At 48.2% G+C, this 13,315-nt stretch overlaps 1 protein-coding gene across 1 annotated transcript in view; it reads right to left on the reverse strand.

Annotated features, from left to right (window-relative positions):
* The window catches only part of LOC115325316, a 66,003-nt gene extending 57,351 nt beyond the window's left edge, over positions 1-8,652 (reverse strand). The window contains exons 1-2 of the mRNA XM_040215974.1: positions 8,631-8,652; positions 1,182-1,339 (exon numbers count right to left, since the gene is read on the reverse strand). Of these exons, the coding sequence (XP_040071908.1) occupies positions 1,182-1,339; positions 8,631-8,652 (180 nt within the window). The remainder of the gene's footprint in view (positions 1-1,181; positions 1,340-8,630) is intronic.
* Between the last annotated feature and the right edge of the window lie 4,663 nt (positions 8,653-13,315).

Here is a 13,315-nt window from a genome sequence, read left to right on the forward strand (position 1 = left end):
CAGCTCTTGAGGAGGAGGAGGGAAGGGTACTGGGGGGGCGGGTCAAGTGACCTCGGGGGGGGGGGGGGGAGTCACGTGACCTTGGGGTGTCACGTGACGTCGGGGGGGTCGCGTGACCTGGGGGTCACGTGACGATGCCGATGACGTTATCAATGACGTCACTGATGACGTCATCAGTGATGATGATGGTGACGATGCGGATGACGGTGACGTCATCAGTGACGTCACTGATGACGTCATCAGTGATGATGATGATGAAGATGCAGATGCCGGTGTCGTCATCAGTGACGTCACTGATGACGTCATCAGTGATGATGCCGATGGCGATCCGGATGCCGGTGACGTCATCAGTGACATCATTGATGACGTCATCAGTGGCGATGACGTCAACGGGGGGTCACGTGACTTCGGGGGTATCCCCAGGTCACGTGGCCACGCTGGGGGGAGTCACGTGACTTGGGTAGCCATTGCGACCCTCGTGAGGGTAACTCTAGTAACCCTTGTGAGGGCAACTCTTGTGACCCTCGTGAGGGTAACTCTCGTGACCCTCGTGAGGGTAACTCTCATAACCCTCGTTACCCTCGTGAGGGTAACCCTCGTGACCCTCGTGAAGGTAACCCTTTTGAGGGTAACTAACCCTCTTAACCCTCGTGAGGGTTACGAGGGTTAGCAACCCTCGTGGGCCTCGTGAGGGTAACCCTCGTGAGATTAACCCTCGTAACCCTCGTAACCCTCACGAGGGTTACGAGGGTTGTTCGCGGTTACGCCGACGCCGACGCCGCTCAAGCTGGGAACGGGCGCCTAAGAGCTGCGCTCTAAAATAAGCGCCATGAAAATGGACTAACCGCACCAACTAAAGACTCTAATAGGTAAAAAAAAAGCAGGCTATAGCGATTCTCGTACATCTTGTTAACGCTCCATAGCCAATGATATCGCAGCATTAGCCAAGAAGAACACCGGAGGACCAATCACGAGGCAAGAGGGGTAAACGCAATAAGCCGCTTCCAGTTTTTCAGTGCTGTCGTTTACTATAAACAATATTCGAAAAACTGCATATAAGTTATTTCAACCTCATCGAATTGAATATTTCTTCATTGTGTGAGGCTTACGGATTGTTGCATGCTATCAATAAATTTCTGAATTAAATTTCGGCGACCACAAAAAACAACAAGAAATCTTACCGTCCCGGACACACTGGTGTGGAAGTTCATATGATAAAAGTGACAATCCTTGAACAAATGCCACTCAGCGGAAGTATTGGCAGCTTCTGGGTTTGAATAGTAATTTCCATTCGGGACGATGGTACACGCATTATATACTTTGGGATTTCCGCTTGTACCTTAAATGCAATTCGCTTTTATTAGATTATAGGAGTGCTACAAATTACCGACACAAAAAGAAAGCAACAAGAGACCCGTAAAAAGTTGGATTAAAACCAGCTGGACGAGAGGTTAATTTAAAACTTCCTTAGATTTTCGCATGCGCCCTTATATTTTCGTGCACTTTGATATCTTATTGGATATAAACTCTACTCCACGGTGAGGTCAAACTACATCATCATATGTTTTCTACCAGGTAGTCTTGACTAGGGTAATAAACTTGTTTTTCTTTGTACAGTCTGTTTTCAGTACGTTTCCTTGTAGAATAGAAGCCGTCGAAACATAAGGTCACGAGGTAGGTGTCCTTGCATCGACCAAAATTCTTTTCTCTCGTCAAGGTGACAGAACGGCTTTGTAGCATTGTTGAACATCTGCTGCAGCCACAAACGGACTTCAGTTTCACACTGTTCAGTTCGAAAAAAAAAAAGGTAGTTCGGCAGCTTCAAACATTTTTATTCGATGTCTCCGTCCCTAGGCACAGATTACTTGTCAACTTTATATATACCCCACCACCCCAACATCCTGAAAATGGCAACCACGGTGAGCGGTTTGAGCAGCCTTGGGATCCACAAACCGATAACTCAAACCCGAGTCGTTTGGTTAACGTAACATCAAGTGAATACACAAAAATTATACCAGAGTTTTTCCTGTAACGTCGTTATGACCTTGACTGCATTTCATGCAAATTCTCGCTATGAACCAAAATAATATATCTCTACCTGTGCATTTTATCCTAATAGCTATAACATCTATAGGGTAAGATGTGGAAGCTACGCTGTTGGGGTTCAGGAAGTAAGCTAGAACATTGGGGAAAATTTGAGTTTTAGTAGTTTTGAGGCGCATTTGAACTCACTGGATTCTATATTCTCGGTCAGTGAAGCTCTTGGAGTATGAACTTGAAATTCTCCAGAATATGTTATGTCTAAAGAGGCTTGAACTATACTCGGCGACAACTTTTCTTGGCAATGCAGTGGAAGGTAGGTCCCGCGTACCCTCTCCCATTTTGAGTGTACGCAGGCTCTCCTCCTCCCCCATTTCCGGGGAGAGGAGGAGAGCCCGCGTACACTCAAAATGGGAGAGAGGACGCGGGCCTGTACCTTCCACTGCATTGCCAAGAAAAGTTGTCGCCGAGTATAGTGGAAATAAACTACTTGTTGCTGTTCTGTTTTATGTCTTTATACATAAAAAATCTCCCCTTATTCAAAGCATCATGGTGTGTTTTATCTTTATATTTGTCTTTTTCACTGTTTGTCGTCATATGTGAATTTTCAACTCACTAAAGTTACCATTTTATAAAAACACATTTGCTGAACTATAGAAATCCTAACATGTCTAATGCATGTGTAAATAATTAAGGAGAATCGTTTGTTAATAAAATTTACAAACGCTTATTACAATTATGACTGTAAGCTTGCCTTGTCAGTTTGTCCAAGTGCGCACCCCTGAAGTGAGTTTTATGACCCACCCAATTGAAATTCCACTTATCAGGCTATTCTCTTGCCTAGCCTAAGTCATAGTCACCCGAGACATCGAAATATATGCTAACAATCCCACAACACTTTCTGCAACATGATCTTTAGTTTTACAGCTATCGTTGAATTGATTCAATAATTTAATTTTCCATGGCCCTGGTTAGTTGTTTCTAAGCTTCGTTCGCTTTATTTCTACCGTGAGCAGCTAGCCTTGCACAGAATGCAGCTCTTATAAATTCAGTATAGTCCCATTATAGCAAAGGGCAATTCAGGCTAAGCCATTGAAATCAAGCAAAGCCCACATTCATAAAACAAATTGCATACATCAGTTTGCATACATCGCACAAATTGCATACATCAGCACTTTAGCGCCTTCTGAAGGCAAGGTTGTTCACAAGATAGAAAACTTTGTTGCAAAAGCACCGTCGAAGACCAACGATTGACTAAAATCTGAGCACGACGACCATTCCATGGCAGTTCTCAGCATTCAGTGCAATCTGGAGGCAAGTTGGGTACAAAAAAGGAAACTTTGTTGCAATGCCGCCATCTAAGAACAATCATTGACTAGAATCTGAGAACGACGATCATCCAATGGTAGTTATCAGCCCTTCAGTGCTGTCTAGAGGAAAGTTGGGTCACCAGATATAAAATTTCGTTGCAGTAGCACCGCCTAAGAGCAATGGTTGACTACAACTTGAGGACAACGACCATCCCACGGTAGGTTTTAACACTTCAGTGCTGTCTGGAGGCAAGTCGGGTCACCTGATAGAAATCTTGCTGCACTAGTATTGTCTCAGACCAATGATTGCAAATGACACGGGGACAACGACAATCCTGTGATAGTCCTCTGCATTTCAGTTCCTTCTGGAGGAACCCCAATGACCTGCGGAAGTGTCTCAGAATCTTCCAGAACGAGGCTAAAAGAAAGGTTCAAGCATGTGCAGCGTCTACAGGCACTTGACAGGACTACACTGAGGAGTTTTTTCTCACTTTGACGGTTGCAACTATGTATAGGGAGGCGACAGATTCCCCAAAAACTACTAGCCTAAAACAAAAACTTGGCTCGCAGAAAGAAAACACTCCCAAAATGGCAAAGCACAACCTAACGTTTTTGCTTTCTGGAGGGAGCAGTAAATGCGTCAACTATGAACTGAAGAGAAAAAAAAACTTACATACAAGGAGATTAAAAAGTATTCACTCTTCCTGTATAATGTTTTGATAAAAACTTTTCAAAACCCAAGCCCGTCATAGAATACTGCATAGGAAAAGTCTTGACGGAATGATTTATCATATCATCCATTGCCATTCGTCTATCCGGCCGATTGAGTTCACAAGCATCAGTCATCGACACGTCATGGGTCAGTCAAGTCGTCATCAGTCGTTGACACGCATGGGCATCGGTTCTTTTATGGCTGAGACTTGTGCATCCTTTATATAACTTTTCTCTTCATTCAAAAACACAACTTTGCAACAAAACATTTTCATGACATACAGCGTACAAATTTTTTCGATAGATATAGGTATCAGACAAACCTTCTGATAATGGAAACAATAACTCCTCCCTTTGTAGATAGATAGATATCTATTTCGGCTCAGGGGAGCCGTGAACAAATTAAACATGGGGCAGACATTCTTTCTTGCAACTCAGTGACACCTGAACTCACCTAACAAATTCAAGCTTGCACAGCAGCGACTGGAGAGACAGCAATCTTGTACAATAAGAGCTGACGAGACAGAGCAGCCAACAGAAATTGCAATATAACCGAAGTGTTAATCATTTTTTATCACTGTCGTATACTGAGGGAAAGCCGTCTGCTCTTCCGCGCAGGTCGGTTCCATGACGTCACTTGGCCGCGTCCTGATTGGAAGACGGCTCCGGGCGGGAGGGAGCTCGGGGACCGCCGGGGGTAAACAAAGCGGGGCTGTCTGTCCTCCGCGGCCATTGCGGAAGGCCTTTCTGGGGTTCTCGGAAATCCACTGCTAGTTTGTGAACGAGGACGTGGCATACCAAAAAAGAGATCGGAAATATCGCGAAGTGTACGTTACTTCGATTGACGTGAAATAATTTACCCTGGGAGCATACGAAGCACCAATATGCGTCCCCTTCTCCGGCGGTAGTATGTTGACGAGCCGCTCCACCGTAAATACGGTAACGTACGTGCGACGCAAGTCAGGCTTTCTACTTCTTAACCATGACCCCTTTTTTGCTATCAAGTGTCTCGGTGTCTCCATGAGGCATCAAGGAGCAGCTAGAGCCCCCTTCAGTGAGCTGAATGGGCTGTCGAACTTTCGAAGGCCAATCTCAAGTACCCGGAAGACTGCTCCATGGCGCTCACTGGGGTGAGTCGTCTTTGCACATTTTGTGTCATTCACAAACAGTTGCATGTTGAAGGAATATACTGTCACGGGGGGTGAATAAAAACAATAGACAAACACGAAGAAATAAACGTTTAATGTGGCGAACTTGTGCCAAAAATAAAAGAGTACAAAAGATAATAACAGAGCGTCGCGGGCGTCGAAGTCGGCGAAACCGCAGGATCGAGCGCTGGGGCGAGACTGACTCGACAAGGTCGCGAGCGGCGTCTTATTTAGAGTAAGTCACTATCTCGAAGATTCGGCGGAGAAGGTTCGAGTGTAGCGCGCTCGGGGCGAGAATGAACACGCACTTTCTAGAACAACATAAGCGGGGATAAACGATAGAAGCTATGTCCGGAGCAAGAATAAACGAGAAAGTTCTAGAAGTCCGTGACCCCTGAGCGCGGCATTACTCCCCCCTTTAAAAGTGCATCGCCCCGATGCAACACAAAACAAAACAAAGCACATAAAAAGAACGGCAAACTAAAGAGTCATTTGAAACACAAAAGATCCACAGTCCTATCGAGCGTAGTACGGCTTCAGGCGCACGACGTGGACGACCTCAGGTCGTGGTGGGCGGCGTAACGATGTTCGTGTTCCGTCGGGCATCACCTCGTAGTTCAGCTCGCCGAGGCGACGAAGTACCTTGTATGGTCCAAAGTACCGTTTCAGCAGTTTCTCACTGAGGCCGCAGCGGCGGATGGGCGTCCATACCCACACCCTGTCTCCGGGCTGGAAGTGGACGTCCCTGCGACGAAGGTTGTAGCGGCCCGCGTCGACGCGCTGCTGGTCTTGAATCAGGAGTCGGGCGAGCTGGCGGACTTCTTCTGCCCGTTGAGCAACCACCTGGGCGTCGTCGCTCTCAGTATCAGTTGGCTCATGGGGCAGCATCGCGTCTAGCATGGTCGTTACTTTCCGACCATGTACCAGCTGGAAGGGTGTGAATCCAGTGGTCTCTTGAACCGCCGTATTGTAGACGAACGTGACGTAGGGCAGCACCTCGTCCCACGTCTTGTGCTCTACGTCGACGTACATAGAGATCATATCGGCGATTGTCTTGTTCAGTCGCTCCGTCAGCCCGTTGGTCTGCGGGTGGTACGCAGTTGTACGACGGTGGCTGGTGTGACTGAGTCGGAGGATTTCTTGGGTCAGCTGTGCCATGAACGATGATCCGCGATCTGTAATCAGAACTTCTGGCGCGCCGTGCCGGAGGACGATGGACTCAATAAAAAACTTGGCAACTTCCACAGCGGTCCCCGAAGGAAGAACTTTCGTTTTGGCGTACCGCGTTAGATAATCTGTAGCGACGATGATCCAGCGGTTTCCCGACGTCGAAGGCGGAAAAGGACCAAGTGGATCCATTCCGATCTGCTGGAAGGGTGCAGTTGGAGGAGAAATGGGCTGCAGCAGGCCGGCCGGCCTCGTCGGAGGTTTCATGCGTTGCTGGCACTCGTGGCATGATCGTGTGTATAGGTGGACGGTCTTGGGGAGCTTGGGCCAGTAATACTTTTCACGAATACGGGCCAGTGTCCGGCTGTAACCAAGGTGTCCGGACGTCGGGTCGTCGTGGCAGGATTGGAAGATCTCCTCTCGAAGGTCACTCGGGATTACCAGCAGCCACGGCGAGTTACTGTCCCCAGAGTTCTCTTTGCAGAGTACACCTTGTCGAATGGCGAAGGTCGGCAGGGTTCGTGAGAAAACACGGGGCACGGTACTCCCGCGCCCTTCCAGGTGCTGAATTAATGCGCGCAGCTCAGGATCGTTTCGTTGACGTCGTGCCAGGTCGTCGTTGGTCACTGCTCCTAGGAAGCACTCGTCGTCATTGTCGTCGCTGCTGCCGGAAGGTGTTTCGACAGGGGCCCTGGACAAGCAGTCGGCGTCGCTGTGCTTGCGGCCTGACTTGTAGACTACAGTCATGTTGAACTCCTGTAGTCGGAGACTCCATCGAGCGAGGCGTCCTGAAGGGTCCTTGAGGTTCGCAAGCCAGCAGAGCGAGTGGTGGTCTGTGACTACGCGGAACGGGCTCCCGTTCAAGTACGGGCGGAACTTCGTGATTGCCCAGACGACCGCAAGACACTCCTTTTCAGTCGTGGAGTAATTTCTCTCCGATTTGGACAGCGTCCGACTTGCGTAGGCGATGACTCGCTCGGTGCCTTCTTGCACTTGAACCAGTACCGCTCCAAGTCCTGCATTACTAGCGTCCGTGTGAATCTCGGTTTCCGCATCCTGATCAAAGTGTCCTAGGACAGGAGGAGTCTGGAGTCTTCGCTTCAGCTCGTCGAATGCCTGCTGCTGCTCCTCGGCCCATTCGAACTTCTGGGCGTCCTTCGTGAGGTTTGTGAGCGGTGCGGAAATCCTTGCGAAATCCCGAACGAAGTGTCGATAGTAGGCACAAAGTCCGAGAAATCTTCGCACGGCCTTCTTGTCTTTCGGCGCTGGAAATGCCGCAACGGCGCGAGTCTTCTCGGGGTCTGGGCGGACGCCTTCGTTACTAACCACGTGGCCTAGGAACTTCAGTTCGTCATAGGCGAACCGACACTTTGACGGCTTCAGGGTGAGTCCGGCGTTCCGTATGGCTTGGAGAACTGCTTGGAGTCGTTGCAAGTGCTCGTCGAAGTCGCTGGAAAACACGACGACGTCGTCGAAGTAGACGAGACAGCTCTGCCACTTCAGCCCTGCCAGCACTGTGTCCATGACACGCTGGAAAGTTGCTGGCGCCGTGCATAATCCGAAGGGCATCACCTTAATCTCGTACAGTTCATCCGGCGTGACGAAAGCTGTCTTTTCTCGGTCCCGTTCGTCGACTTCGATCTGCCAGTAACCGCTCTTCAGGTCCATCGATGAGAAATATCGAGAGTGGCGCAGCCGGTCAAGGGTGTCGTCGATGTGGAGGAGTGGGTAGACATCTTTCTTCGTCACCGCGTTCAGCTGCCGGTAGTCCACGCAGAACCTTAGCGTTCCGCCATTCTTCTTAACCAGCACGACTGGCGAGGCCCACGGACTATTTGAAGGTTGGATTATGTCATATTTCAGCATCTCTTGAACTTGCTCCTGGATTACCTCCCTTTCTTTAACGGAGACTCGGTACGGCGATCGATGCACAGGGCGTGCGTCGTCCTCGGTAACGATGCGTGCGTCGTCCTCGGTAACGATGCGGTGCTTCGCAACGGCGGTTTGGTGTACCTTCGACGACGTCGCAAAGCAGTCGCGGTATTCGGCGACGAGGTTAAGCAGCTGCCGTCGTTTCGGGCCCGGAAGCTTAGAGTCATTGTCGAGCTGCGCTGGCAACGCACTGTCTGGCTGAGGCGGCGAGGATTGGTCAGTAATCGCGGTGATTTCGGCGGGGTTTCGGAGTTCCTCGACGTGGCCCACGGCTGCACCTTTCGTGAGGTGTTGCGTTTCGTTTCGGAAGTTCGAAACTTACTTTTCAGAAGTAAACCTAACATTCCCTGTTTTACTTTTCGTATTTCCAAATACGAAAAGTAAAACAGGGAATGTTACGGAAAAGCAGCGGATTAGGCGATCGGTGCGGTACAACCGAGCCGAGTGCGCAGTCGCCTGCTTTTCGTTACCCCCCCCCCCCCCAGCGACGAGATGTATACCAAAGAGTGGTGTGGTAGGATATCTCTATGTGTGTCACACAGTCACGACTCAGTGTTGGGTGGTAGCCTGTTTTAGTAGTGATTGCGCCATGCTTGAGTGCCATTCGATGTCACTTCACGCCAGTGGCGTAGACAAGGGGGGGGGGTCGCTCGGTCACTCGCACTCCAAATGATGCCCCCCCCCCTCCCCCCCCCTTGGGGGGCGGGCATCATTTGGGGGATCCAAAAATTGGATGCCCCAAATGCTTTTTGATGCTCCATGGGGCATCAAAAAAAATTACTGGCTACGCCAAAACTTCACGCGCGCAATCAAGCACCATACAAAGGTGTTAAACTCAAGACGCACTGTTCTGAAGTATGTGCCGTCGTCGCTGGCCGCCTATTTGTTTCACAATAAAGCCCGAGTGGAAAAAATGCTGCAGGGACGAGGGCAGCATATTTTCGTACCGGCCTAATAGTTTTTTTGTGTCCGTCAATTTGCAAGTGCCTGACTTCCCCCTACCCCATAATTCTAACAGAATCCACCGGCTGCCTGGCTACTGAAAAATATCTCTGCTCGGAGGACATGCTGCCGGCCCTCTGTAATGGCTTCGATGCCTGTCCGACTAGCAGAGTGCCAGCGTTTTACGGCTCCGTCACCAGCAGAGAAGTTATTCATGAAGTTAAGATTATGAAAGAAACCATTCTATGCATTCAGAGACAGCTTTCAGAAGTTGTGGAAGCCGAATACAGATGCTAATATCTGAACTAAAAAAAAAAAGAAAAAAAAAAAGAAAGCCGTTTACAACTCCCTGTCAGTGTTGCGGAATGGGCACCCCCATTCCATTCCAATTTCATTCTGGGGAATTAGAGTTTTCGATAATTCCATTCCTTTCAACTCCTAGGAATGGGGACACTGGGCCCATTCCCACTCCTGAAATGGCAGAGTCGCTCCATTCCATTCCTCCAATTCCTAAACGTTAAACGTGTCACTTGACAGCTGCTATACGTTGCAGGGTTGGGCAGAAATCTTCAGAAATGTATTGGGAAATACAAATACTGGGATAGATGAAAATAGTAACTAAAATAATGATACTCAAGTCTCAAATATATATATAAAAATGTATCGTGATACGTATCGGAAATTTAAAAAGAGGCAAAAAGTCTTTGGAAATACAAATACAAGAATACATTTTAGGGAGGGCTGAAATATTAATACTGATAGTACAATACATTTTTCAAATTTCTTTGAGACGCCAACTGAGATGAGGTTTTAAGTTTGAAGTGGAAGTTTTTTTTTTTTTTTTGGTCCCGAAATTAGTTTTCCGCAGGCTTGGCACTTCGCCTTGAACGTAGTGGTTCCGGACGAAGAGTCCTCAATGGGTTTAAAAAACGTTCCATCAAGGATTGACTGCGGTCCCTTCCCTGACATCCTGTCTGACTGACCAGTGATGCGAAAAGACTTCGACCTCTAAAATAAATTCCATCAAAACATCACCACTCCCCGTTCAATAAGGGCGGCCCTGTCAGCACTGATCACATGACGTCACAGTGGGATGAACTACTTTTCTCGAATCTGTAGGTGTTGCCTTGAACATGAAACTTTACCCACGCTGCTGTATGAAAGGACAATACATACTTTCGTTGTAGCTGGCCTCGTTGAAGACCATGCAGGCAGTTGCATTTGGAATTTTCGAGAAAAGTGTACCACCTAAAGCATCCTAAACCACATGTCTTACCTTCTGTTACGGTTGAAAAATCGATACGGTGGCATCCCTGTTGTGACGGTCCTTCCTGCCGACTCTCCGCCTCCAACGCGTGAATGGCAGTCTTCAAGTTTCGCCTAGCATCATTCAAACAGAGGTCTCGTGGATTGCGATCTGAGAATGCCGGCACGCTCGAGACGACTCGAAAGTGTACAAAGTCTGGGTCCGCACAGCGAGGCCACGTCTGGCCTCCTTCCTGGGTATCGGATCACCAAAGCAGCAGGTCACGTTCACGTCGGCTGATGACGTACCAGCCGTGCAATATTACAGGCGCAGACGCATTCGGATATGTGTTGAACTTCACTGGTGAAAGGCGCCACCGCCCCCCCCCCCCTCCCCTCCCCCCTCTGTTCTTTGCTTTAACGCTTGTTTTTTTTGTTTTGCATTTTTTTCTTTTGTGCATAAGTCTGCTAGGGCCTTACGCGGGTTCGCAGTGTCCCGCTCATTTTATTTCTGAACAACCGGTTCCCTGACTGGCTCGGTATAGCTGAGCATAATAAATAAATAAATAAATAAATAAAATATAAAGAACCTGGCCCATTACATGCCCATTCCATTCCAGACAAAAGGCATCTAATTCCATTCCCATTCCATTCCCCTGAACGTTGCCGCCATTCCATTCCCGTTCCATTCCGGGGTCGCAAAAATGCGGAATGATTCCGGAATCCTTCCAACTCCGGAGTGGCAACTCCGCAACACTGCTCCCTGTAACGCCGAATTAGAGCGCAGCTATTGAGGAGGAGGAGGGGAAGGTATATTCTTCGTGCCTCCTTCTCACGTCCTCATCCTGTCTGCTACTCCTCCCTCCGAGCGGCGTCGCCGTCGCCTCACGAGGGTCACGTGACCTCAAGGGGGTCATGTGACGTCACCGGAGTCACGTGACTTAACGGGGGCACGTGACACCTATGAGGTCACGTGACGATGACGATGACGTTATCAGTGACGTCACTGATGACGATGACGATAGCGGTGCCGATGACGTCACTGATGACGTCATCAATGAAGTCACGCGTCCCATAATGCACCGCGCAGCGACGCCGACGCCGCTCAAGCCGGAAACGGGCGCCTAAGAGCTGCACTCTTAAAAATCAAATTATTAGTTGTTTTATGACTTTTGCATCTATATGCATAAGTCATATAGCTTCATAAGTCATATAGATATAAGCCACCTATGGTAGGAAAGTGTCATGTGATCTCAACCAGGTTGCCCAAGGCACTGAGAAGCTGCCTGTTGCAGACCACTGTAACATCGTCGTTTATTACACATCACTTCTCGGCACGCTGCTGGTATTGCTGGGCTGTTGTTTGGACATCCTTTTTTTGGTTGTTGACACGACGACTGTGACACTTGGGTCAAATACCTTGGTCAATTACCTCCTCAGCCGTAGAGCGTCGTTCGCTTGCAACTCTTTTTTCTCTGGTTAGTGTGGCTCAGTCAGATCACTGTCCTGCAGTCAAACCGGTTGAAGTTCTCTCGGCACCAGATTCTCACGTATCTGGCCAATCATCCCGCTCTGGCGCAAATCGCAGACACCTGGTCTTCCTCAACACTCCCGAATGCGCCTTGGTTGCCCACTTGGCCACTATGTTCAGTCCCACGCCCACTGTTTCAGGACCTCCTTGACGTGACAAATCTAGCTTCTGTATCCCAACATCAATACGGGTTAGGGTTCAATTTGTAAACTTGATGTTTCAAAGGAACAGTACCAGCTTTTTCCAGAATCTACCAGCAACCAAGCCTTGACGAAAACCAAAGCTATAACTCTTAAGACTAAAAACCCAGGAGCATGAGGACAGAAGGAAGAAACTGTGTAATTTCAGTATTTAGAGAGGTGTCCTCGAGGTTCCCAGCTTATAAAATTGCAGTAGTGTTTGAGTGGGTTTAAGTTCAAGTAGTATCAAAAGAGGAAATAATGCAAAGGTCTTTGTACTGATCAATGCCCCTTAAATTTTGGCAGGTGTTCAATATAAGGAGAATAAGATATACACGTTCATTTATGCATTTTGTTGCGTAAAACAAATAGGCTTACCCTATTTTTCAGTTGGTAATGACATGGAAGGACAAATGCGCTGCTCAAGGGTGTAAGCGGATTGTTCGACTACTGGGACGACTTTTTTACAGAAGACGACATCCTGTTTAGCACCAGCTTCACCATCTGGGGCCAAGTGCACGAGGGGGTCACACTGCAAGCAGAGAAAGGGGTGCACTGGCCTCGAGGTCAAGCTTGTAGATCTATCAGTACGGAGTCCTGAATGGATGCCCTGACCTTTTAAATGGTACTGATGACTTTATTAAGGCGAAATGCCCTTGGATCTAAAGGGTAACCCGCCTGAAGGTGCACTAAAGTTGTTTCGGACTTGATTTTTTTATGACTTGAAAGTAATCTGCCCACTCCATGAAGTCTGAAAATGCAAAATTTTGTTTCCGTAGCTGTCCCACTTCAACATAAAGCGCAAATTAAATGAAGACTTTGATTTGAGCTAGTTGGTTTACGATGATTAAAAGGGTTAAAATTGCAAAGCAATACCAAGTCGAAGAATAAAACACACGACAGAGACAGGCGCTAACTTGCAACTGGGATATTTGACTGACTGGCATATTTTATCCCAGTCAGTCGAACCAGCGTACACGGACGAACAAAGTTGCCACTCGTGCGTCCGCTTCAGATTAATAACTACAAATGACAATTTTACAACACATGTCCAAATCCTATGAGTAACACATGTCTGGACGAAACCATCCAGAGAAGAAACCTCTCTGT

This window comes from Ixodes scapularis, unplaced genomic scaffold (genome assembly GCF_016920785.2).
Source record: "Ixodes scapularis isolate PalLabHiFi unplaced genomic scaffold, ASM1692078v2 PGA_scaffold4__175_contigs__length_147842914, whole genome shotgun sequence".
NCBI classification, from domain to species: Eukaryota; Metazoa; Arthropoda; class Arachnida; order Ixodida; family Ixodidae; genus Ixodes; species Ixodes scapularis.